The sequence below is a fragment of the Manis javanica genome, chromosome 2 (genome assembly GCF_040802235.1).
Source record: "Manis javanica isolate MJ-LG chromosome 2, MJ_LKY, whole genome shotgun sequence".
NCBI lineage: Eukaryota > Metazoa > Chordata > Mammalia > Pholidota > Manidae > Manis > Manis javanica.
The window spans coordinates 205,291,259-205,317,787 of NC_133157.1; the positions used below are offsets into that span (position 1 = coordinate 205,291,259).

A 26,529-nucleotide genomic window follows, 5' to 3' on the forward strand; every position below is an offset into this window, starting at 1 on the left:
AATGTTTGATAATATTTCACATCCCAACAACTTTGCTCCAGCTACATCCTCTGCTGAAAACACCCTTCTGTAATTTTCTGCCTGGCCAATTTCTACTCATACTGTGGAGATGAGCCCAAGCACATTACCATTCCAGGTCGTCTTCCCTGATTTTCCACATCCATAGATTTGAACTTTCACCTGTGATGCTACTCCAGCCCTTGAGCACATCTCTAAGCAATACGTATATGATGGGATATTTGTAGGGTTTTTTCTATATACCTTCCCAAAACTGTGAAACTCTACTGGCAAAGACTAATGTCCTTTTTGTCTTTGAACTACCATCCCCTCTCAAAGTATTAAAGTAATGTTTTGATGGAATTCTATACTGGCCTAATGATTTATTCAGTAAACACATTTATTGACTACCACAGTATTCTAGAAAATGCCCTGTAAAAAAAAATTTAACAGCAATGGCAGGTCAAGATTTTCTGCAAAGGATGAATGACCATTAGAAATGAGGCAATCTGGTTGTAAGGAGTACTAGGGAATTTATCCTGACATCTAAAAAGTTCATGACTTATATTTAGAATTATTATTATTACAGTAAAAAATATTTTATTGCATTAGTATATTGAAATTTTTCATTGTATTATTGTAAAAAAATTACAATTCCTTGAGGCAGGAAAGAGGTTCTGATAGAGATTATGCAAAGGGATTCATCACCATTCCACACACATCCAAGGCACCTCTTGGCATTGCCAGTGGTGAACAAGATGGCAGCAAATGGGAGCTTGGAATAAAAGAGGAGGCTTGAGCAGTCAGCATTTCTGCTTCTGTCCCCAGTGAGGTGAGTTTTGAATCAAGACTCGATTTGGAATAGAGGAGAGAGTGCCCCTTGCTGTGTTCTTGGGATGCCAGATGGCTGGACTATTTATAACAACTTGCCCGAGTCCTCCTGTCGGGCTGGCATTGCTTGAATAACTGTTGGCACACGGTGGAGGAAGATGTTCTCTGCTTAACATCACTGAGGGCCGCCTGCTTATCTCCCAGCTTCTAAGCTGCAGCTTAGGTTGGAATGAAAGCAGGAACACAGGCAAAGGACAATGCTACCTTTTAGCTACCGTAGGAAAAATCATAATTGCCAGTCCCCATCCATCCAGAAAGCAACTGGCTTTTATATGGTAGAATAAGCTCTGCTTTCTTGTTCTTTCTTTCTTTCTTTCTTGGTTTCTTTCAGTATTTCTGTCTTTCTTCTCATTTTCTGTTTTTAAAATTATTTTTCAAGAAACACTGTCATACGTCTGTTTAAATAAATTAATCTACATCCCCATCCCAAGTGAGTCAATTCTCAGAAACACTAGGTCTGCATTTCACCTTGAATAGAGTAAGGATTGGTGCCAGCAGATCCTTCTGCTTGTTGGGGGGAAAAGGGATGTATAAACATATATGTGTATGTACATATATAGTGATAAATACACATACCTATAACCTATAATATAGATACATATGTGCATATATACATACATAATGACAGCTGCTCTAAAAGAAGCAAGATGTGAGCTCTTTGAGGTATACATATTAGGAAGCAACTGATTCTACTAGAAAGGAATACATCTTTCAAGAAGGAAGTTGATACTTGAGTTTAGCATTGAGGGATTGTCAGGAGTATGCTTGGACACCAGGAGAGGAATTTCCCAGTGGAGAGAGTGCACAGAAAGGTAGGATTAGTTGAGTAATTCATGATTCTTTACATAGGTCTAGGGACTGGGGTCTATAGTGAGCAGTGGAGAGACATAGATTCCAGACATATGCAAAATCTGGGTCAAGGTCAACTTGCATCTCATAAGGAATACTACAGAAACTCCTGAAAGTTGTAAGCAGCAAAGAAGACTGTTCGAATTTGGCTTTTAGAAGACTACTCTGGCTTTCCAAATGAGCATGACCTTTACACAGACTTTCCCATCATATCCAAGGGAGTAAAGACTCCTCCCCACTCCCCCTCCGACACACACACACATCCTTTAAAAAAACAATTGCTACTTGTTAACACTTCAGAGAATCTTGTCCACCCCCTTCTTCCCCTTACCTTTGTCCTGTCCTGGAGTCTCAGGTAACTGGTTAACTGTCCATTGTCTCTCCTTTCTGACTAATGTTATTAGGCTGTAATTACACTGACTAGTTGTCCCTATTTGATTTAGACTTTCAGTATTGTAACTCTCTTTGCCAGCTATGTAATCTGTGACTCTGTCCTGTCCCACCTCAGGGCTGCATTCAGGGCAGTAAGCTTGTCCAAGAGTTACAAATAGACATCGGCAGTGAAATGGATTGAAGCAGGGTGAGACTGAAGGCAAGTAGAGGAGCTTCCATATCTGAGTAACTGAACTACTGAATATATCGAGTATTGAACTGTTTTTACTTCTATTTCTTAGAAACACATTCAAAGTCAATATTATTATCATTTCCATTTTACAGAATGAGGAAACTGAGAAAGGTTAAACTTTCCAGAGTTAACCAGAATTAACTCCGAAAGGTTAAATAACTTGTCCAAGTTTACACAGTGAGTAAAGGTCTACCTGGGACTTGAACATGGGCTCATCAGTGGTCTTTCAGCTACAACACTACATTTGAAGAAGATTTTAACAGAGGTCTAAGGAAGAGGGGATGTCTTGACTGAGACAGTGAGCAGAAATGGGAAGAAGAGGCTTTGACAGGAAATCATTTTTGGCCAAATCTGTAAGAGCTAGTGTCCTGCCTCCTAAAGGTAAGACCACTGTGGGAATGATCACAGGGAAAAGTTGTCTCTGAATCCCAACAAACGATAGACATAACAGGAGTGGCCAACTCAGCTGTGATTCAAAGAACAGCCAGCAGCAAGTTTTCCAGTAAGTGGAGGAGGCAGATGGTGGCAGAGTCAGACAACTGGTAGACCTCGCTTACGCAGCATGTCCTTCCCGCACCCCCCCGCCCCCGCCCCAGGAAACAGAAAGCAGCTTTCGAAAGCGTAACAACCATCATGCTGCAACTCTGTTTTGAAATTTCAGCGTCATCTCCAAGGGCCTTAAGGCCTACTTCAAACTTCTGAGTATGGCCTAGACTCAGTTTCTCAAATTCTAATGTGCATGAGAGTCACCTGGGGACCTTGTTAAAGTGTAATTTCTGATTCAGGGGGTCTAAGGTGGGATCTGAAACCCTGCATTTCTAATTAGCACCCAGACAGTACCCATGCTGGTGGTCCACAGAACACACTTTGATTTTGAAGGATCACATAGCTTCAAGGCCTAATTCCTTCATCCCTCTGGAGCTTTGTCCATGGACACTGCCCCTTACACTCTAACCGTGCTAAACTTCCCTCCATCTGACGGACATGCTGCGCTCTTCCCTGACTTCATGTCTTTGCCTGTACATGCTGTTCCCTTCACCCAGAACCTTCTTTATCTAGCTCATTCCTCACATCTTTAGGTCTCAGGTCAGATGCTAGTTCTCCAGGAAGCCTTCCTTGTTTCTCTCAGATGGAATTGATACCCTGTACTATGCCACTTAATGCCCCTGAATTATAATTACCTCTTTACTGAAATAAATAGGGATAGAGATCTCTCCATATATATATATGCATATATCTATATATCTCTATCTTCTGTGATACCTATGATGTGTCATCTAGATGATATTCTTGTTTCATCCTCAGAGTCTAGAAAATAACTGACTCTTGGATGGAAATCCTACAAGAGACTCCTTTTATTTCTCTGTTGAGTAATCACTGAAGTAGAAGAGAATCTTGGAGTTCTCTCAGGAAAAAAAAAACCAACAACCTCCTTCTTCTTCAGAATTAAATAATTCTTATTTCCACAATGTATATTAGCCTCTGTAACTATTATCCCATTTCGACTTTCATAATACATGTAGAAAGTAGCCTGACTTGGCCGTAGGCCCAGTTCTAGATTTTGATGGGTTGTTTTTTCGTAGATTCACATAGCCAATTAAAGGCACAAATATGATTAGAGCACAAGAATACCAGGCCCAAGACCAGCACTGCCTCACTGCATCATGCCACTCTTTGCTTCCTTTATTTAGAAACAGTTTATAGCTAGATAGAGTATGCTATTTCAGTATACTGGGCAAATGCTGTGACCTATATTGAAAGATATTCTATGATACAGCTTTATGAAATTCTTTATTGTATCTTCTCTAGAGATGCGGCTAAAGATATTGTCTATTGCATTTTACTGCACATTTCTGCCTGAGTCAATTACTCTTTTCTGAGCATTTTGCCGTTTTGACCACTAGGATTTAGCAGAAGTCTTTTCTTATGCTGCTGCTAGAAATCTCAGAACTCCATACATGTCTCTTCTCCATTCTTACAGTAGATTTCAGACGTTTATGGAGGCCACATTTCCATTGACTTGATTGCTGTTCTAAGTCATACTTGCACTCTTTTTCACTCTTGTTTCTCACTCATGCAATTTAATCTCATCTATTTTCATCTGGTATTTTATATAATCTTGTAACCTACTCAGATTTTTTTCAGTAACAAGGCAAATTATAAATAATGCATCATTTATAAACATTGGTTATGAATCTCTAAATGTTCACCAAACACTTGTTGTCAGGTGAATTCACTGCTCTTTAATATTCTACAAAATCTCTTACCTAAAAGAATTGGATCCCTGGGATTGGAGAACCTTGTTTGCTAAAATCTAGTTCTCTGTTCTATGTGTGCAGGAAGTATAGAATATTTCAACACATTTCACTGAGACATGGAGCCTCTTTTCAGAACTTTAATTAATAAAGGGCTTATGAATAATTATACACAAAAATTAATTGTTTCTATTAAAGGAACAATTCTAAGTTCTAACATTTTGACAAATGTTAACCACCCTTTTCTTACTGGATCAAATATATAACTACTATTAATACTGCTGAACCCAGAATGACAATGTGCTCACTAACTGAGTTATCACCCACCACCCACATGCTTCAACTGCTACAATTAAAATGATGCCAATTTAGTGCTTGTTCTTGGCACACTTTAACCTGAGTCATGTATTTTATGTACGTTACTTATGTCAAGTCATCATTGGAGTGAATTAGATTTCATTATGTATTTTATGGACATAACCTATGTTTTCAGATTGACTAGTTCAAGTCACCATTGGAAAGAATTAGATTTCATGATGATACATTTGAATGAATATGTAACATTAATTAGTAAAGTCTGTAGCAGGGAATGCTGCTTATGTTGAAATATCACTCTTGGTACTTCAGGTATCTCATTCATCGTTGAGAATTTCTTTCATTCTGTGATATAACCTTCATTGGATTCAGTTCACATTCATTAATTGTTTACTCATTAATTCAATAAACTTTTATTGCATATGGTGGGCAAGATATTGTGCTAAGACTTTTTAGTCAAGAAAAGTTAGAAGACAGTAACTTCCTTTATAACTTAAGGGGAAACTAGCACAATAAACAGATGATTTCAGTAAATTTATTAACTGGTAACTCTAAGAGAGGTATGAGCAAATCATTGGGAGAAGAAAAATGAGAAGTTATTGATTCCAATTTATATAATCAAGCAAGGATTCCTACAAGAGATGCCTTTATAGTGAATGCTGAAAACTATTTAGAACTTCAATAGCTTTAGAAGAAAAAGGAGTGGGGGAACATCATGAGTAAAAACAGGAAGGTGGGAGCTGTGTTTGTGGAATGGCAAGGGAGAGAACCACTATTATTACTACCATTCCAGTACTAACTTCTACTACTACTACTGTTACCATTACCATTACTATTATTACTATGAGCACTACTACCACTTTCAGTGTTGCTATTATGACTATGTCTACTAGTTCTGCTATTAGACACACTTATTCAGAGACGGCTATTACTATCATTACTATCAGTACTACTTATTGATACCTTTTATTGAGAGCCAGGAACTGTTCCCTTTATAAATATTAGGATCCGCACAGGACTTTCTCCTGCTAAAGTAAGCATGCTGCCTCAAAATCATGAGTAGACCTGTCAGACTCAGTCCAGGGACCCCTTTAAACCTTGTGCAAGCTTTAAATTTCCAGATCAGGTGGCATTCATGATTCTGGCCTCTTCTTTGCAAAGGATTTAGTTTTTCACATTTTGGTTTATGAATTCAATTAATCTCAGTGCAAACTGGAATACCATTAAGTGTTGATATCAATGGATAAATCATCTAGGATAGACATAAACACACAACAATGGAGAAAAAAAGCAAGTGCTTCCTGATCATATCTGCATGGTCAAGAGGACAGTGGAGATGAAAAACGGTGATCCAGAGCAGAGGGAACCATAAACACCATTCCGCCCCCCCCCGGCCGTCTTTGCTATTCTCACATAAAACACAGTTCTTGACAATATTTTTAGATGGAGAAGAACAGTTACTTCAGTTCTATAGGCGGGAAAGAGACAGAAAGAGACAGAAAGTGAAAACTCTGCAGCCCAAACCCAGGACTCACCAACCTGGTGCTCTTGAAGTCACCTCCTAGGAAAGAGGAGGAGGAAAGGAGTTCGAGGAACTCGGTATCATTCTAGGTCGCGAATGTGGTGACCTCTCAGGGGAGCCCAAGTCTACTCTTTACCCTCCTCATTCCCTTTGTACCCATGAGGATGGGTTCAGTGCAAGGAACTCATAGATAGTGTCCAGGTGATAAAAGGGTGGTGATACTGCCTCCTGAAATGGTCTCACCTCCATGAAGCAGGTGAAGTGAGTAGGGTGTGGGGCTGTTCTTGGAATCTGTTCCTCTTCTAGAAGGCTCAGGGTAGAGGGCCAAGGCTACAAATCTGAGAGATGGTCTTTGTGGGAACGAGCACTGCCTGTTTCTAGCCTTTTGTCCCAGAATAGCCATATGTCCACATGGTCTCTTCCTCTGGTGGCATGCTAGGTACACAGTATGTTGGCGGCCTGGGGCTGGCCAAATCCAAGCCCCTCTTATCAATGGAAACATCTGGTTGGGAAGCAGACCCCTCTGACCAAGGTTTTGTTCCTTGGGGCACTAGTGGCACAAGAATGATCGCTTCCTGCAGAGCACACAGTCTCTGTCCCCTTGACCCTGGTACACACATGGTCTTTGTCTCCTCACCCCATCGTAGCAGTTCCCTCCATCTACAACAGCAGTGTGCAACCTTGTTAAGCCAGCCACTCCTAGACTCCCTGTATGTAAGTCCCAATAAACCCTCAAGTCGCCTATGGGTGTCCAGGTCATTCTTTAGTCTCTCTAGTGGTGATTTCCCATTGCAACTCACCCAGTTGGGTGTGCAGCAGGATTTGGGATCACACCGTCTTGTCTTCTTTGGTTTCCCCTTTCCTCATCACTGCAGAAGGTATTCAGTGTAGGCCTAGGAGAGAGGGAAGGGCAGTTGCTTGGCCCTGTCTCTCACCTGCATAAAAGAACCCTCCCTTGGGTCTGGCCCTGCTTCCTGGGGGAGGTCAAAGCTTATTTTTCTTTTTAAGCAAAAGCCTTATGATTTAAAAAATACATTTTGCCTAGCCTTATCCTCAGAACACATGTTCTTTTCAGGACCCTGATAGGAGGGATAGGATTTGAGGATTTTGGAGATCCATGATTTTGGCCAAATTACAGTTCATTGTCAATGTGACTTTCTGGAAGTAACTCAGACCAATTAATATACCTTTGGCTACAGTGTGAAGCAGAGAGATCTGCAGGTGCTTGATGCTGGTCATAGGCTCTCCCTGAGGGGAGAAAAGAGGCAGTCTCCTGACCTAATCTACCCATCAGAAAAATCTGAATAATGATGGCCAACTAATCAAGCACAGACACAGTCACTATGCAACTCTATCAATGGTCACATTGAACCAAATTGTTTTTTTAAGTTAGCTGAGAAAGTTCTAGTTACATCATGAAAATGGGCATAGAAAATGGTAAAGAAGAGGTGAGTCAATTCATCAGAAGTCTCTAGGGCCCTCTGCAGCTTTTCAGCAGTAACTCTATAAACTTCCATTTGGAACCAATTGTTTAGCAGTTAATAAAGAACAGATGACTAAGCCAGCCGAGTAGTGTTAGTGACAAGCCCAGCTGCTCAAGAGGGGGAGTTAACAGCTCCCTGGACAGTGTGACTTAAAGGTTAATGCATTCAACATCCAACTTTGAAGTTTCAGACATGTAACCATAACTTTCTCAGTTTTAAATTACGGAGCATCACAAAAATGCATGGAATATACTTGATGATTCATTTAGGAAAAATTCTGGAGCTAAAATAATAGCAACAAAAGAATTACTAAAACATAGAAGAAACATGATGGAAGAGAGAGAATGTAAACTCAGGAATCCCAACATCACACATTTACTGTCAGACCTCGGGAGAGTCAATTAACCTCTTCAAAGCCTTGTGTCATCACCTGTAAAGATGGTTATAATAAGCATTGTTTTACATGGTGGATTGCAAAAATAACTGCAACTTTTCATCCCTCCCTGCATTCCACTTACTTGGCAATGTGACTTTGCAGCACCTCCTCTTAGGAGCTAGGATCTATTTCTGTGCCTTGGGATCCAGAGTGGCCTCGTGACTATCTTTGGCTGAAAGAATGCAGGGAAAGACACTTTGTGCCAAGTCTGAGTCCAAACCTCAAGAGGACTTACATTACTTGTACCTATTCTCTTGGAACCCTGCTGCCACTATGAGAACAGACCTGGCGACCCCACTCAGTGAGGAGAGACATGTGCCCCCAGACACCCCTGTGACCCCACTAGCTGAAAGGCAGCTATATATGAGTGAAGCCATCTGGTTTGGTTATCTATTGCTGTGAACAAACAACCCTAAAACATGATGATTTTAAAAAATTAATTATCTCCTATATCTGTGTGTTGATGGGGTTCAGCCGAGTTCTTCTTCTGTTTCACTTATTGTCTGGAACTGCAGTTATTTGGGACTCAGCTGGACTGGAACATCCGGATGGCTTGCTGGTGTGTCTGGGTGTAGAGAAGGCTGAGGTGCTGGGACAGATGGGTCTCTCTCACCTCTCCCCCCCTCCCCTAGCTTTGTCCCCCCGAAATACTGCCCACCTCCTCTCCTCTCCTTGCTGCTTCTTCCTCTCTTCTCTCTCCCATCTCAAGGCCTCTCCGTGTTACTTTTCTGCTTCATCTCCATGCAGTCTTTCCAGCATGACAGCTGGACTTACATGACAGCTCAAGGCTCTCAGAAGGGCAAAAGTGGAAGCTATCAGGCTTTCTTAGGCTTAGACCTCAATTAGCAGTGTCACTTCCTCTGCATTCTCTTGGTAGAGGGGGCCACAAGACTAGCCCAAATTTGAGAGGGAACTCTTGGAGGGCATGCATACCAAGAGGCATAATTCACTGGGGACCATCTTTGAAGACCAGTTGCCACCTCATTTCAGACTAGTCAGCTCCGACCTACTCTTTACTAACCTGAGACAAATGAGTAGATCCAACCAAGATGAGTCAAAACTTTTTAGATTATAAAAGATGTCCATTTAAGCCCAGCCAAATGTGCTGACCAGAAGAATCATGAGCTCAGTATGTGGTGACTGTTATGCAGCAATTGCTAACTGACACACTCTTCTTGCTGTATCAAAATACATAGCACAGAAATAAAAGGAAATACAAGCAACAAAAGCCCTTGGAGCCAGCATTACCCATAATAAGCACTTATTTTTTAATACTACTAATAATATCGTTTATGTGAGCAGTAGTCATTGAAGACAGTAATTCTTTAGCATAATGATTCATAATTTGGAAAAACATTTCTATAGGAAAGTTAATATGAAAGAACCACATTTAGCATCAGGACACAATAGCAATGACCCTAATAGATAACTCTGCACCACTGGAAACACCTAACTCATCAAGAATTTACGGATGGCTTATTATATGCAAGGAGCTATGAATAGATCACAAATAACCCAGGTGATAGCTGCACTATGAAAAATACTCTACCTCCTTTTTTATAGATGAGGAAACTGTGGCTTCCTGAGGTTTACCAAAATTACCCAAAGGTACACAGAGGAAAAACTGGTAGAACCAAGATTCGAGCCTAGATATACTTAATTCTCAAACCTCGTGTTCACCATTATCCTGTGATACTACTCAGGCTTCCACTTTTCCTTCCAAAGCCCTGAGATGAAAGAAGACAATGAGGAAAGAATCAAGGGAGAAGGAAGACACAATAGCTCAGGACAGATCTGTGGAGAACAGCCAGCACATGAATGATCCTTTCTCCCAAACTCTTTATTCTCCTGAGTTTCGTATTTCTGTCTATGACCTCACTGCCCTTGTAAGCAGCCAGGTCTGGCAATCAGAGAATGTCCTCTGACAGCGTGTTCTCCCTTGCTTGAGCAGGTCTGGCTTCTCCCTTGTCAGCAAGGTCACTGTCATCACTCCCGCCCTAGTCCCTTCCCTGTAGGGTCAGTTGCCTCACACTTTGGGCCCCATTATCCCCAATGACAATGACTGCAATGGGCACCTAGTTGGTCTCTCCATCTCTACTTGTTCCTCATGTGATCCAACATGCATGTAGCTCCCAGGAGAATCTCTCAGCAGCAGAGCCACAATGCTGTTCACCTGATCTAAATCACTGATGCCTCCCAAAGTCCACCAACCAAAGCCCCAAAATCTTCAGTCAATATCTTCTACCTTTTATGTCTGGTCACCATTTAAGTTCCCAACTCTTTCTTTTGGCATCCTTCGCATTCCCTGTGCCCAAACGAAATTCTACCCACTGGTGGGGCAGCTTCAGTCCTCAGGCAGCCTGTGCACAGATTTACTGAGCACTTACTCTGTACCTGGCACTGTACCATAGACTGAGGAGACCTAGGTGAACAAACAAGTCATGGTTCTTTCCTCTGAAGATGCTTTTAATTTAGTACAGAAAACGAATGCTGACAAAATGTAAACCAACAAGAGTAATAATCAAGTTTATGGCTATTACACAAACTGAAAAATACAGTGCTATGAGCATATAATACAGAAAATTGATCTGGACTTAGAGGGTCAGAGAAGCCTTTGAGCTGGTTACTAGATGGGTACGAGTCAATCAAAGAGTGATGGTGTCAGTCATCAAAGAAAGGTCCCAGCAAGAAAAGGCAGATGACATGAAGGCCCAGAAATAAAAGAGAGTTGGCAAATTTGGGGAAATATTTGACCTTGGGGTTTTAATTTCTTTATTTATAAACTGAATTGTCTGGTTTCAGTTTCTTTGTCTATAAAATGAATATATGGACATCCACCTTTAATTTTTGCAGAGACAGTTAAGCAGAATAATACATGCTATACATAATTAGCCAGCAGAGGGATTATATATAATAGTGCTGGATAAATAAAACATCCCCCTAAAAGAAAAGAGAGTCTTTAATATTACATTTTCCCCAATGTGTTGTCAATCCTCTAAAACACATGACTATATTTTTAACTTAAGAAATCAAATATCCCAGGTTCCAGGAGACCTTGAACTTCAGTACCATCCTGTTACCATCCTTGTTCAGACTATTATGGTTTCCAGTGCTGCTGGCCTAACCATCTCTTCTCAAAGTGGTTTTTATTTACCTCTGAAATGTCTCGAGTGCCTCAGGGGCTGAGGGATAAGGCTCCTCAGTTTTCTGCTTCAGCTCCTGCTGAGGGCCCCCCGACTGCTACGATGGTCTGTCACCAGAGCTGTTGGGAGGACGCTGCTCCTCTGAGCGCACGAGTCTTCCTGGTGATGTTTTGTGCCCCCACGGTGGCCAAGCTGAACGGCGCTCTGGGGTAGGGCGCGGGGAGGAAGCTCACCTTCTCCTGCTCAGGGCCGCACTCGAACTCTCTCAGCAGCAAAGCAAACTGCCTGTGCTCTGAGTGTCGCCAGACTTTCTAGGTGCTCAGAACCTCCTGCTGCCCAGAAGGAAGTCACCACATCACTGCCTCCTATCTGTCTCTTTCCTGCCTTTTCTTGAAGCTCCTGGAAGATAAAAGCCAAACAATATCCTCTTACTACAACAGTGCAATCATCTTACTGAACTGGAGCTCAGAGAACCACATGGGTTCACTTGTATTCTCTCTGCAATCAGCCAAACTCAGAAAGGCCCTTTGCACTTATGAGAACAAGTATACATGTGTAATTCCCAGTGATTAGAAAAGCCGTTTCCAACAAATACTGGATAATTGAGTGAACGAATAAAGCAAATCCCTGCGCACACATAACAGAAGTTCAGTAATATATTGATTAAATGCTGGCAATAAGTCTCAACAATCTTTAAGATAATTTCTGGCACTAAAAGTTTGTAAGCTGTGATCTTTGCTCTCAGGAACCCTTACAGTATAGTGTAGGGCTTCTCAGTCCCAGCACTATTGATAATTTTTGTTGTTCATTGCTTTCTTTGGTACTGTAGGATTTTAGCAGCATCCCTGGGTTGCTAGGTACTGATAGCACCCTTGGCTCAAGTTGTGATTACCAAAAACCCCTTCAGACACTGACAAATGTTCAGGTTCCCTAAAATTAGGAGCTGGAAAGATTTAGATTCAAAATGTACCTGAATTGTCAACTTCAGTGATTTGGAGGATGTCACTTTCCTTTTATAAATTGAGTGTTGAAGAGTTGTTCAAAGATTAAATAAAATAATATGTGAAAATTTCAGAAACACAGTATGTTATAAATACATGATAAGGCTTTTAACTTAAATTAATGTAGATGAAATATTTAGAAGACAAGATGATATAAAGTTTACCTAAAAGACAAGATAGTGTCTACCATCATTTTTTATGCTCAGAAGACCCAACATGTGTTTTACATGTAACAAATACTTGATAAATACTTGTTGAATTGAATAGAAAGGTTGGGTTTCATAGCATAGTAGGTTTCAAAGGTATAGGAATGAACTAGTGAGATTCAGAGATAACAAAAATAGTGAAATTAAGTGCTAACAAACAAAATATCTGTTTATGAAAAGACCGTAGGATTCATTCCTTCAAACCTAGTTTTAACATTAGCTATGCCTTTCTGTGGTCTTAGCTGGTAGTAACTTCTTTGAGTCTGTTTTGTCATCTGTAAAGTGGGAATAATAGTATCTAATAATGGTATTATTATTAAGGGTTAATAATATTATATGCAACTTAATTAATATAACTTAATAGTATTATTATTAAGAATTATTGAGAATATATGTATATTTAAAAAATCAGTATAGGGCAGATATGCTATAAATACTAATGGCCATTGCTATTAATATGCACAGCTATATAAACTATTATTTTTAAAATAGTGTTCAATATTCATTAGCCCCTGGACTCTGTTTTTAAGTGCACTTGAAAATTAGAGCTCACTCAAGAAATCCACCCCGTGATCTTCATTTATGAAAACTCTTGGCCTTGGTTAATCATTTAGAACCTATTCAACATTTATAGCACTGAGAGCCAGGCACATCCGTCAAGGGAAAGGGCAGGAAGTGACAAGCTTTCAAGGAAGGGTGGTGAAAGATTTATGATTCATGGAGCAACTTTTGCATCAGTCTCAGCAACAGGTAGCCTGTATGAGGTCATGGCCTGCCTCCCAGTGGGTGACAGGACATTCTTTCAGAGGTCAATCCAATGACCTCCTTTGCCTTGCCTGAAAGGTATGAAGGAGTTATTCCTAGGTTTCGTCAGGACAAGCCTTCATCCATCAGGTTATTTTGGTGGGCCTGTGGGTAGACAGCCATGACTAGAAATATACAGCATTTTGGAAAATGAATAGCAAAGGGCCCCACAAGGATGGATGAAGCTGGAATACAAAGCTTTCCCCATTGATTTTTGGGTCCAAAGAAGCTAGCGACTGCTGGAATTGTGGGGGAAGGGATGTGAGCCCTGGATCCCAGGTCACAGACAAGGGTTGATCTTTATCAATGAGGTGCATAGAGGAATACCATACTTAGGCCTTTCAGTGATGCCAAATTCTTAAAGTTGTTATTTGGAAGGTGTGTGTGTGTGTGTGTGTGTGTGTGTGTGTGTAGGAGAGAGAGAGAGAAGAGACAGGGGAGGAAGGAATGTCCTCTCAGCTCTTGTGTTCCACCTTGAAAGGAAATACCGATGTGGCCGCCCTGAGGCTCCAAGACGACTGTGAGCACTGCAGAGAAGCCAGAGGCCTAGTGCCAGGTCCGCCTGAACTAGGTCCCATTTCTCCTGATCACTAGCCATGTGGCTCAGTGCTGGGTGACCTCTCTGAACTTATCATACATAAAATGAAGATAACAATAGCTACCGAGGATTGCTTAGGCTTAAATCTGGTGCTGGCGGGGATGCTGATGAGACAGCGCTCACAAGGCATTGGCAGAGAAGCTTCAAGTTGCTTTCTGGCCTGAAAGGAAAAATGAGCTTGAACCTTTAGCTACTGCATCTCTTTTTTAAGCAAATGTTAAGATGAAACTGTCCCCATGGCCCCAGGAAAGTATATACATGAATGATTCATGCTTGATGAAACCTGCGCCTTCCTAATAACATTTTCACACACTCAGCCATTCTCTGCAGTAAATATGGGACCTGGGAATTGCACAATATCCAGGGAGAAAGAATACTGAGAGTCTATCTCCATTCCTTTTTAAGAATTAATATGATAAAAATGTCTCTGTTGTATTATAGTGGGTTGAGTATGATCTACCAGCAGGAGAGAACTCTATGGTCCCCACTGATTCATGGAGGGCAGTGTATCTGAATAGCTCATGTGTGTTCAGTGCCAAGGCATTGAGTTTCGCATCATGAGGAGGGCGGGAAGCTCTTCTGGACCTGCCTGGGCATCATGCTTTGGGGATAATTACTAAACATGCAAGCAAGAGCTAAAAAGGCTGCAATTTGACTCGACTGAGATGCTTCACTGTGAGAATCAGAAGGAATGAGACGAACTCAGGCACTGATACAGCAGCAGCCCAGGTGAATCAGGACCCACATGGCTACAAACAAAGTCACAGAGTTAGAGGACCCATAACATTCTGTTTTCCTCCCTGCCTTGCATTTGAAACAAATCTGGCATTTTGAGACTGAGCAGATTCCCAGAATAATTGGAAATTTCAGGGCACAGAGGATGGTCAATTGATGGATACTAGATTTTCTGCTAATTAGGGCACATTTCTGCTCATAGAAGTAGAGGTTCAAGTGCCTGAGAGGAAAAACTAAAATGGATACATTAATATTTACATGCTTAGCAATAAAATGGATCAACTAACTGCACAGGTTTTGGTGTAAAGGATTTGTATGTGTGAGATCAATTTCAGGCATCATTCTCACTATTCCTGCTCTTACAGTTACGGGTATCCTTGGATATAATTTGATTCTTTAGCTCAGTCTTAGGACAAGCTAAGAGTGAGGCAGAGAGACTCAACAGCAGAGATGCCAACATGTATTAGAGTTAATAATGGATTGAAGATAAAGTTTTCCAAGGATATTGAAATATCTTCTCTTTACTATTGGATAGTGCCAAAAGTTAGAAGAAGCAAGTAATAAGGGTGGATTTGTAGAGAACAGGAAATGGTGACTGGACTAAAGTCAAAGCCACCGAGTTCTGACCACCTGTCACAGGACCGTGGGAGTGGTGGGTGTTCCCACTGTCCCTGTTACGTGGAATCGGTCACAAATACTTGCTTGATGCCTCACTCTTCAGTGACGGCACAGCAGGAAATAATCATAAAACAGAATTTGACTGCACTACACTTCACATTTTAAAAGGATAATTTTACCAATATCATCACAAAATCCCATGAGCTAGTCATTATTTTCTCCAGTTTCAGGTGAGGAAACTATAGAGAGATTTACAGATAACCTCTATGACACAGACAGTGAGTGCTCAAGCCAAGGACCCAGAGTATCTGACGGCATACTGAAATATCCTGTAAGAGCTGGAATGCCCAAGTTTCACACCCAGGTGGTGTGGCCTCCCCTACATTGAAAGTACATTGGGTTTATTGTAAAGAGTTCCAGGTTTGTGTTTTAACTCAGAGCTTTAACCCTCGTGAGACAGCCCATGATTCCTCAGTGCCTCCCGGCCACAGGGTCTGCCTCCTGCATATCAGAAAATCACGTTTGACATTCCAATAGAGAGAGAGAGAAAGAGAGAATAATTTATCTGTTAGGTTCTTTCTGTATTTTTTCTTCCTTTAATCAAAATGAGCCCCACAGTTGATGAACTTTCCTATACCTACTGGCCTCTTTGACAACTGCTATGAACCAGAGAGAATGGGGGTGGGGGGTAAGGGGGTGTTTTAATCAATATGAAAAGGTGATTGTGATAATAATAATTCTTTAGATGTACTGGCATGCCAGACACATCTGGGGACTGGTGAGGAGTCCAGAATATCTAGAGATAAAGCCACATCAGAGGTGGGTGTAGACGAATGGCTGGCATCAGCTATGAAGGGATCTGAATGGCGTGTCAAGGAGCTGCAAACGAACACACTGCCAGGGGGCCTCCAGCGACGTGGTCATAATGGGAGCAGACCCTTGCATAGTTCTCACTATGTGCCAGACATGAATAATGCTGGGGTTTGAATGTGAGTGGACCGACCCCAAAAGACATACCCTTAAACCCTATATAAACTATGTTATTCACAGAGTGTATTGAAACCTGGCAAATGCAAGCTAATGGGAGGGTCAGGTGTGGAGGTCTTCTCAGAGCCTCTGTTTCAACATTTAATCTATTTACCTAGATGCCAGTGTTTTCTCCAGGAACTGTTGGGGGACATGGTGCAGCCAAAGCTTGCCACCTGTTAATTACTGCACAAAAACAGCAGGTCCAAAGTCATTATTGTGTGCTACAGATAATTACAGCCACCCAATTAGGAGGCGCTCTCTTGGCTCCTTTTCTACACAAATGTGCAGGCTTGGATGCTGAGCAGGTGATGGGGATTTACAAGAATAATAACAAACACCAGTGGGGTACAGGTAATTAAGAGATGTAGGCTGCAGACAATGTACTCTAAGCAAATCTGGAAACGGATTAGGAGAAATGATGGAGGCTTCCATCCAGTCTAGATTGCATCTGAAAAACTTTTCAGAACACCCAGTGAATGCAATCTGCTTTAGCATAAAAAAGGGGTAGACGTTAATCAGGATGGGTAAATCAATAAATGCCATTGACAATACAAGAAGCAGGCTTTCTGTCCATTTCTGGCTGGCATGCAGACACGAAATGAGAATGACTTGGAACAAGAGATCAAGGTAAATGGAATGCTGTGAACCAGCAGCTGATAGACACAATGAGGAAGCTAGAGACATCTGCCTGGCTGGAATCAAAGCTAAACACCAAAATTCAAAAATATTCCAAATTTCCTTTAGGAATTTGGAATGTTAGCAATTCGTGAAGAGAAGGAACCATTCAGAATTTCATGTTCAAATTCAGGCCTGATGGCTGCCAATATTTTGGGCTTACGCTCTTTGAAGTCAAGCATATGCAATGACACCAGACTCCATTTTACCTCCTGACAGATGTGCCCCATATCTGCAACCCTAAATTCATCGTAAGAAAGCTGTGGGACAACCTCAAGTTTCCTTTCTAATTTATTAGTTTTAAAAGAATTTATAAAGCAAAATTTTAAAAACTTTATTATTATGCATCTGTTATGATCTGATATTAAGCCAAAAGCCTTGCCTATAGCATTTGATGTAATCTTCAGCATAACCATTTGGACCATAAATCATCTTCTATTGGCAGTAAAAAGTCAGAAAACAGAGGCTCAAAGAAATTTAAAACTTCAAGTTAGTAACAGAGTTGACATTCAAATAACTTGAATTTAATGCTATTTCTACCACATTGTACTCAAGTCCCAAATTCTTTTCCTTGGAAGATAACTACTAAGCTTGGAAAATATTCACTGTCAGACCTTCAAACTTCTCTGGATCATTCTTCACCCTATTTATATCTTTTTCCCTAAATAAAGTTTCCACCAACTCCTGTGCTCCAAATGTTTCTCATTTTTCTTATTTCACTTCTCTTTTTTTCTTAACAGAGGTCTTCGATATACAAAACTATTTTAAAGATAGTACAAAAGGTTCCCATATACCCCACACCCAGTTGCCCCTCTTATTCATATTTTAGATTAGTATGCGACATTTGTCACAATTAATGAACCAATGTGGATACACAATTATTAACACAAGTCCACACTTCATTCAGACTTCCTCAGTTTTTCCCCAGTGTCAGTTTTCAGTTCTGAGATACATCCAGGTTTGTGAAACAGTGAGATGCCATGTCTCCTTAGGGTCATCCTTTTTTGTGACAGTTCCTCAGGGTTGACTTGTTTGGGGCACTTTAACAGTTTGGGGGACTACTGCTCACCTATTATAGTATGTACCTCAGTGGAGATTTTTGTTGTTGTTATTGAGATATAATTCACATGCCATAAAATTCAACCTTTTACACTACACAATTCTGTGGTTTTCAGGATATTCATGGAATTGTGCACCCATCAGCACTATGTAATTTCAGAACGTTTCATCATTGCGAAAGAAACCCTCTGCCACTAGATAGATTCCTTAATTTTGTTGATCTTTTCACAGACATAATTTGTAGTTTCAGTGGTGATTTTCCACATTGTTCGTTTCTCCATCCCACTAATTTCTCCCAGTAATTCTTGTTATTTTCTTCCTTCTGCTTGCTTTGGTCAGTTTGTTCTAATTTTTCCAGTATCTTGAAGTGGAAGGTTAAGTAACTAATTTGAGATTCTTCTTCTGTCACAGTGTGTTTGCCTTTACATCTATAGATGTCCCTCTAAGCACTGATTTAGCTGCATCTCATTAGTTCTTGGTATCCTGTGTCTTCATTTTCACTCATCTCAAAGTGTTTTCTAGTTTCCCATGTAATTTCTTCTTTGACCAGCTGGTCATTTTGGAGTATGCTCTCATTTCTACATATTTGTGATTTTTCCAAATTTCCATGATATAGATTTCTAACTTTATTCCATTGCAGTTACATAACATACATTGTGTGATTTCAATCCTTTTAAATATATCGAGACTTGTATACTCCAACATCTAGTCTATTCTGGAGGACGTTCCATAGACAATAAGAATGTATATTCTGCTGTCATTGCTGACATGCTATATATGTCTGCTAGGTCTAGTTGGTTTATAGATATGGTCACTTGAGTCTTTTATTTCTTTGCTGACCTGTCTCAGTGTTCTATCCACTATCAAAGTGGAATACTGATGTTTCCATTATTACTGTTGGATTACCTATTTCCTCATTTCTATCAGTTTTTGCATTGTGTAATTTGGCAAAAAAGAAAAACGACTAGGTACATTTTTATCATTTATAAAGCATTTTGCCTGCATTTCTCTGTTTAATGCTAGCAAACAAACTGTGCGGATTATATTTTAATGTCTATTTTGTGGGTAAGGAAAAGACAATGTAGGCCATTTACACAAGTAATAAACATGAAGACTCAAAGCCGGTGTTGGTCGTCTTCTCCACCTCGGCCAGCTTCTCAAACTCAGACCCTAGAGCCCATGAACTGGCTGCAGACCAAACTGTAGGCCAGCCAAATACAGACCTGTCCAGCTGAGACCATCCGGATTGCTGGCCCGTAGAGCCGTAAACTAAATTCACGGTTGTTGGTTTAAGTCACTAAGTTTGGGAACGGACAGTGATGAGCAATGGCTGATGCAGTCCTCCTATCTGTCCCCTACCCTCACTGATGCCAAACATCAGATTCTGTTTCTCACCACACTTACATGTTTTCTTAGACTACATTATTTAGTATTTTCAGTCTACCAAAACTCCACAAAAAATGTTTTTCAGCTTTATTGAGCTCTGATTGACATAGAACATTGTGTAAGTTTAAGGTGTACAATGTGATGATTTTATACACACACACACACACACATATAGTGACATAAGTACCACAGTAGGGTTAATTAACACATTCACCACCCATATAACTAACATTTTTGGGTGTGTGTGATGAAAATATTTAGGAGCTATTCTCTTAGCAACTTTCTAGAATATAATACAGTATTGTCTGCTATAGTCACCATCCTGTACATGAGAGCCCCAGAACTCCTTCATCTTATAGCTGGAAGTTTGTACCCTTTGACCACTCTCTCTCCATTTCCTCTACCTCCCAGGCCCAGGTAACCACCATTCTACTCTGTTTTATGTGTTTAGCTATCTTAGATTCCAAATATGAGACCATATAGTGTTTGTCTTTCTCTGTCTGACTTAATTTAATAACACAATGCCCGCAAAGTCCATCCATGTTGTTGCAAATGGTAAGATTTCATTTTCTTTTATGACTGGGTAATACGCCAGTGTGCATACACAGCACCTCTTTATCCCCTCATTCACTGATGGCTACATGGTCGCTTCCACGTCTCAGCTATTGTAAATAATGCTGCAGTGAGCAGGGGATTATAGATTATCTCTTTGAGGTGATGATCTCATTCCCTTCAGATGTATAGCCAGGAGTGGGATCGGTGGACCACATGATAGTGAAAGTCGGGGGTCATTTGACTGAAAGGAGGGTAGGAATTTTCTTGGTCCCAGCTCTCTTCACTTGATTATATTGCCTGTTTGGTCCCTGTTAACATGTCAGTTTCATGCTCTCCTACTTCACATGATTAACACACAGCAGACTTATTATGTTGTAGGTTTTAAAAACATTTAATTCTGACCCTGAGTGTCCCTACAGTTTGAGTATCTGCTCCTACCTTTCAAAGATTGGAGGAACTATCATTGCCTAGTAAGGGAAAATAATATCTCCATTTTTTTTTTGTCTGCAATACAGATAGTGACTGCATATTTTGTTTGTTCTTTCTTTGTTTCTTTTCTTTTTGGGGAGGGTTGGGGGTATCTTTGGAGGGTTGGGGATACCTTTGGAGCTCTCATTCCTAAAAAGGTCAGACAGCTTTCTGGGGAGCTGCTTACAAGCTCCTCCTCCCCAAATTTCCACCAAACCTCAGTGAACAGACTGGCCTGTGATTAAACACAACAAAAGGACAGAGAAGGAAAGGAAAATGACAAGATTATTTAGGCGTAATCACTGATTGCTCCCCAATCCAAAAGCTCAAGAGATATAATTTAATCCAATTTTTAAATCATGTTTTAAAAGAAAGGATTTTTTTTTATTGTTTAACATTACTTTAATCCACATTCTCCACAGCTAGAGAAAGAAGTGCATTTTAATTTGGGGAAGTCCACATACTATTCCTCTGAACTGGGATATATATACTGTGTAACTTGTGCTTATATATTTATGAATTATGAATTACACACAAATTATGTTCCATCTTTTTTATGAATTACAGAGAGAGAAATTCATGCTATTAGCTATGTTCTTTTCCAACTGAGACTTTTAGAAAGAGTGGAAGCATAAAAAGGGCTTGAGATGATCAGACACGGAATGTGCAGGCAGGCACTGGGGCAGCCCAGCAGCCTTCTAAAGCAGCCAGCGTCCTCCTCAGGTTGGCCTTACAGGCAGATACACTTGGCGATGGACCCAATTGCTAGTCCTCCTTTGGCCAGGAAGCCGTAAAGCCTCAGGGTTAAGGGAATGCACTGTAAGCTGAGGCCTCCTCGGCTGGAATTCTGGCTCCCCTGTGATGCCCTGAGTTTCCTTATCTGTGAAAGGGGAGCAACAATACTGCAACCCAGCAGGCATCTCTCCAGGACACATAACACCTGCATCCACTCTCCTTGCCAGGCCCCCCAGTCACATGGATTTTGGAAAAGGGGTAGATGCATGCATGAGAAGGCAAAGGCCCTGTCTATAAAAGCTGCATTTCTGGAAGGACAGAAATTCTTGGTTCTGTCTCTGTTGCCACCTCTTCACTACACCATACAGGCTGGGAAGGGTGTGGCTTCAGGTGGTGACCACGGGTAAAAAGATTTTCCCCACCTCATCAGCCCCTTGCTGGCAGCTGTCTTTAGGATGTGGCATACTTGACAGCCCTTCAGCTTTAACTGGAGACCCTCATCCACATTTCCCAGGATAACAAGAAAGCCCAAATCAGCATCATGTTATTGAATTCTTTCAACAACACTCTGAGATAGGAGCCATAAATACTGATGGAAAAATGGACTATAAGGGTTAGATAAAGAACACAGGTTATGAAGCTTGGCAGTACACAAGCCTGGGTCTGCCTCACTCTGAAGGTTGTACTTACTCCCTGTGTCATGAGTGTGGAAACACTACCAGGTTACCCATCCCATCCTGGCAGGCCTCTACTCTTTATTCTCACTTTGAGAGATGAGCCTTTGAGGTCACAAGACACCGAGGCCTTGGGAGTGCTTTACTACCACAGCACGGCCCAGCCAGCCCAGACTGATATTCCAGCCCTCGATTTTTCCTCCTAGTTTTTATTGGCTTTGCCTTGTCTCCTTTTATTTTCATTCACCCTCTTTCAACTCATCCTTTCTAATCTTACCCCAATTGCTTTCCAGAGCCTATAAACTCTCTTCTTCCTCCCCCCTCTTCCTCTTTCTTCTTCTTCTTCTACTAATTGTGTCTCATTTTTCTTTGCTCCCAAGTTGGACCAAAAGGAAATAGAGGAAAAGTATAATCAAGGGAACTTTCAAAAATTAATGGTGAAGAGGGATCTGGGAAGTTGAGCAAAGGAGGGTAGACTGGACATTATTCTAGTTGTCACCAGTGCCTCACAATCCAGGCAGAGGAGTAAATGTTTCATTTCCCATGAAACTCCTCATGCGGACTGGGTACCATGCTAAGAACTGGGGTAACAGAAATTAGTAAGACACACTCTTGGCTGCCCAAGAGCAGATACTGAATGGGAAAAGAAGTATAATTGGTATTTATTGGTATTGTTTATAATTGGTATTATTATATACCATAATATATTATACATTACATATGTTACAGTGCTTCTCACACTAAATTACATATATCATATCTATAGATAAGCACACAAAACATTATTTTCTAAGCAGTTATGTGCTAGAAGGTCTACAAGGTACTGTATGATCTTCTTACCTTATACAGTAATTCCACGGTGGGGGCATTGTCATCCATACCTGGATAGCTAACGACCTAAGGCTTAGAGAGGTTAAGACAATGAGGTCACCCTCGTATTTATTAAGTGGTTCATCTGAGAATCAAACCTAGGTTAGCCAAATTCCAAACCCTGAGCTCTGAACAAGCACCCTGCACCCTCTCCCTGACTAGATGCTGTGCTAGAATAGAGGCAGTCAGCGAGGACATACTGTCTGATTTGGGAACTGATGGGAGAATGGGCAGGCAGGAACACTCTCCTAGATAAGATGCCCACAGGTAGGGAAAAGAACTTGGTGATTTTCTATTTCATTTTATTTTTGCAATCTCCAAAAGGAGGCAATGAAAAGAAATCCCTGCTCTTGGGAAGTTATTAGAGCTACCATTATATAAGCATGTACAGATGAATTAAATCATTGACCAGGAAGGAGAAAAGAACAATCTGCAATTTTTCCCTCCACTGTCTATGGAGGAACAATACCATATAGACCAGTCTGATCCTTAATGCATTTAAAATCAGAAATTTAAACTGTATTCAGCCTGCAAAGATATTTTGTTTGTCCTGCACAGTGTTGAAAAAAAAACCAAAAAACAAGTAGAATGAGTTGCATGGAATTAGTTGCCACCATTGAGAAAGAATGTTGCATTAAAGAGTCAGGCTTCTGGCTTCTCTCTCATGGAGTCTCCCATGTGCTGAAGACTAGTCAGCACTCTAGACAGGTTACACACTCTCTAGTTAACCACTGGCAGGCATTTTTTGGCTGTTACTGTTTTCTTACATCTGGCCTGCATCACTTGTTCATTCCCATTTCCTGGTCCTGAGTGCATTTAGTATTAAGACCCTTGGGAAATATGATCAACTCTTTGATTCTTCAACTATATATAACAAAACAAAATTTGCATGTTCCTGGAAGAACACTAAATGATTTTGTTACTTCAACTGCCTTCATGTGTGAGGTTAATAAATATTTGCCAACTCATCATGCCAGTATTGTACTGGATCAAGCTTTCAGTTGTATGGTGCTATTAACACTGCCTTGCATATGACTACAAGTCAGTGAAATACCATCTGAGAGCTCTTGGATTTCAAAATTACTTTAAGCTTCACTGAGTATACAGATGGATCACGATGATCTGCCACTGAGAAAATTACATTCTCCACTTGTGGATGGTCAGATGAAATTTAGAAATTGCTGCTCTGATCACTGAATAAAAATATTACCATCATCCACTTCCTAGCAAATGTACCTTGACTTGTTAATTGCTTAGCCACTCATTAATTGAAGACTTGAATGTATTCTTACTGTGTAATCTAATTCTATGCTTACCATTCAGGATAATATTAACAAGAACACTGCTCATGAGGAAATGCATTAGTGCACAACTCTATGTTAAAACAAAAGCAAAGGTTCCCATGAGTGGAAAGAAGAATGCTTTATATATATATATTTTCCTAATAATCACTGTATTCTAAGGATACTGATAGCATGGCCAAGTGTTAGACTATAGGTTCAGTTTGTAAGGTGGTATAAATTTGAAGCCCTGTAGATAACAGAAAGAAATTGCATAGGTTTGGGAATTTTTGGATGATTCGTTAGCATTTATTGAGCACCTGTTATTTCTCTGTATTATGCTGACCACCTTTACATAATTGGTCTTATTTAATTGCACCAAGGAGTTGGAGGTTGACATTTTGATTTTATAATGAGAGTTACTGAGGCTGATGTATGCCCAAAACATGCAGGTGGTAGAATGGTGAATCTAGAATGCAAAACTCCTTTTTCTGTTTGGATTCTGGACTAACCCAGCAGAAAACCAGCCCCTTCCAGTGTCTCTCCACCATTATTCATTTCAAGTCTCAGAGCAGACACAGCAGAGAACGTGAATTTCTCCTCTCCTGCTCTCAGGTATACTGAACAGATCCTCCAGACGTCTTCCCTCTGTGTCTATAGTGTGGGCAACATCACCGATCACATGGGGCTAGTCAGAGCAAGTGTTAATTGTCCTGTAGAGGAAACAGGTCCAGACTTATGAGTCATGAGCCCTGAAGCAAATGCAAGTAGGTAGCAGAACTAAAGATGGAGCCCAGATCTTTGGATTCAAGAACTCCCCTTATTTCAAACTATCCCTTGTACGAGTCTGTTTATGCAAATAATGTATGAAATAATTAAAAGAAAGAGTGTAGAGAAATCTCTTTCTATACCAAAAGAGTTGAAAGATGAGTGGATAACAGTATATTAACACCTGGTATCTTCTCCTTTGAGCAATGGGAAAAAAAGAAAAGGAAAAAGAAGTGGATTCAGCTGGAGTCCAAGACACAGCCAGGCACAACTATGCTGGTAAAGGGGCTCTGGTTAACATTTTCCTACGTAGCTGTAACTGAAACCAGTTAATGGGAGCAGGAACATGTGGGAAACAGGGAAAAGGGTAGAAAAGCTCGTGGCTGAAAATTGGTAGCACAGACCTAATGACACCTAGGGGAGGAGTGGAACCTGGAAGGAGCAGCTAACATTAATTTATGAAGAGTTTCTGAAGGAACCGCATGAGGGAGTGACATCCCTGGAGAGCAGTCACACTGGTGAATGTGTTGGACCGTGACTGAAGCATACTTTTCTCCTTTCACAGATGATCAACATCTCCTGATGAACTGTTAGCTGAAATGCAAACATTTTCTAAAAGGAAAAAAAAAAAGAATGTCTTCACTCATGTGCTAGGAAAACTATGTCAGAATTCTCACTTCCTTCCAAAAAGTATTCATTCTCCATTGTGGTGAGTTACTATAATTATCAAGTTTAGAATCCATCTTCTGAAGATTCCTGAATGAAAGGAGTTAAGTAACTATAAACAGTGGTAAGTCAATGAATCAGCCTGCAAGAGGCTGTAGTTATTAGGTGTTATGCTCTGAAAACAAACATTCCAGAAGGGTGTGATTTCAAACCTTTGAAACTGATCTCAAAATATACAATTATTTTGAGCATAATTTTTGTCTTATATAAAATGAGAATTATAATATCTATCACAAAGGATTTCAAAGAATATGAAATATGCTATTAAACATTGATAAGTGCATCTGGTCTGAGTGCACAAAAACTGCTTAATAAATGTTAGTTCCCTTCCTGCCTCCCCTCTTAATTTTATTAAATTGATTCATGTGCCAGTGTCTAAAGTGTCATCTTTATTTCCTTTTTCCTTTTCTCTTTATCCCCTTCCTCATAACAATTTTTCCCTCTATTGAAAGCACAGGAAATATTTCAGACTATATTCCATGTCATTCTGTTTCCATTAGGAAAATGCTTCTTTTTATTAAAAACAGACTTAGAGTTTAGTCTGAAATATTTTGGTTATTCTTGGAAGCTGAGTATATCATTCACTCACAAGCATTATCAGGACTTTTCCAGAAGAATGAAGGTACATAGAGAGACAGTGGTTCCTGTGTTACGGCATCAAGGAGAACAGACGCCCCAGGCAGGACTGAACGTGGGGCGGGAAAGTAATCTCAGCTTGCTCAGCCCCGGGAATGAACTGAAGGGTCAGGAGTATAATGAGGAATACGATTCTTCAGGTGAAGGTGCTTATATTTTGATGAGAGATAGTCCCTCTAAGTTGAACTT

The 26,529-nt window shown here is 40.5% G+C and overlaps 1 protein-coding gene across 4 annotated transcripts in view; it reads right to left on the reverse strand.

Moving 5' to 3' along the window:
• Positions 1 to 10,875: 10,875 nt before the first annotated feature.
• Positions 10,876 to 26,529, reverse strand: part of LOC118969742 (uncharacterized) — a 203,064-nt gene continuing 187,410 nt past the window's right edge. For all 4 annotated transcript variants that reach the window (XM_073230051.1, XM_073230054.1, XM_073230053.1 and 1 more), the window contains one exon: positions 10,876 to 11,916. In XM_073230051.1, coding sequence (XP_073086152.1) covers positions 11,761 to 11,916 — 156 coding nt within the window. In that variant the 3' untranslated portion in view covers positions 10,876 to 11,760. The remainder of the gene's footprint in view (positions 11,917 to 26,529) is intronic.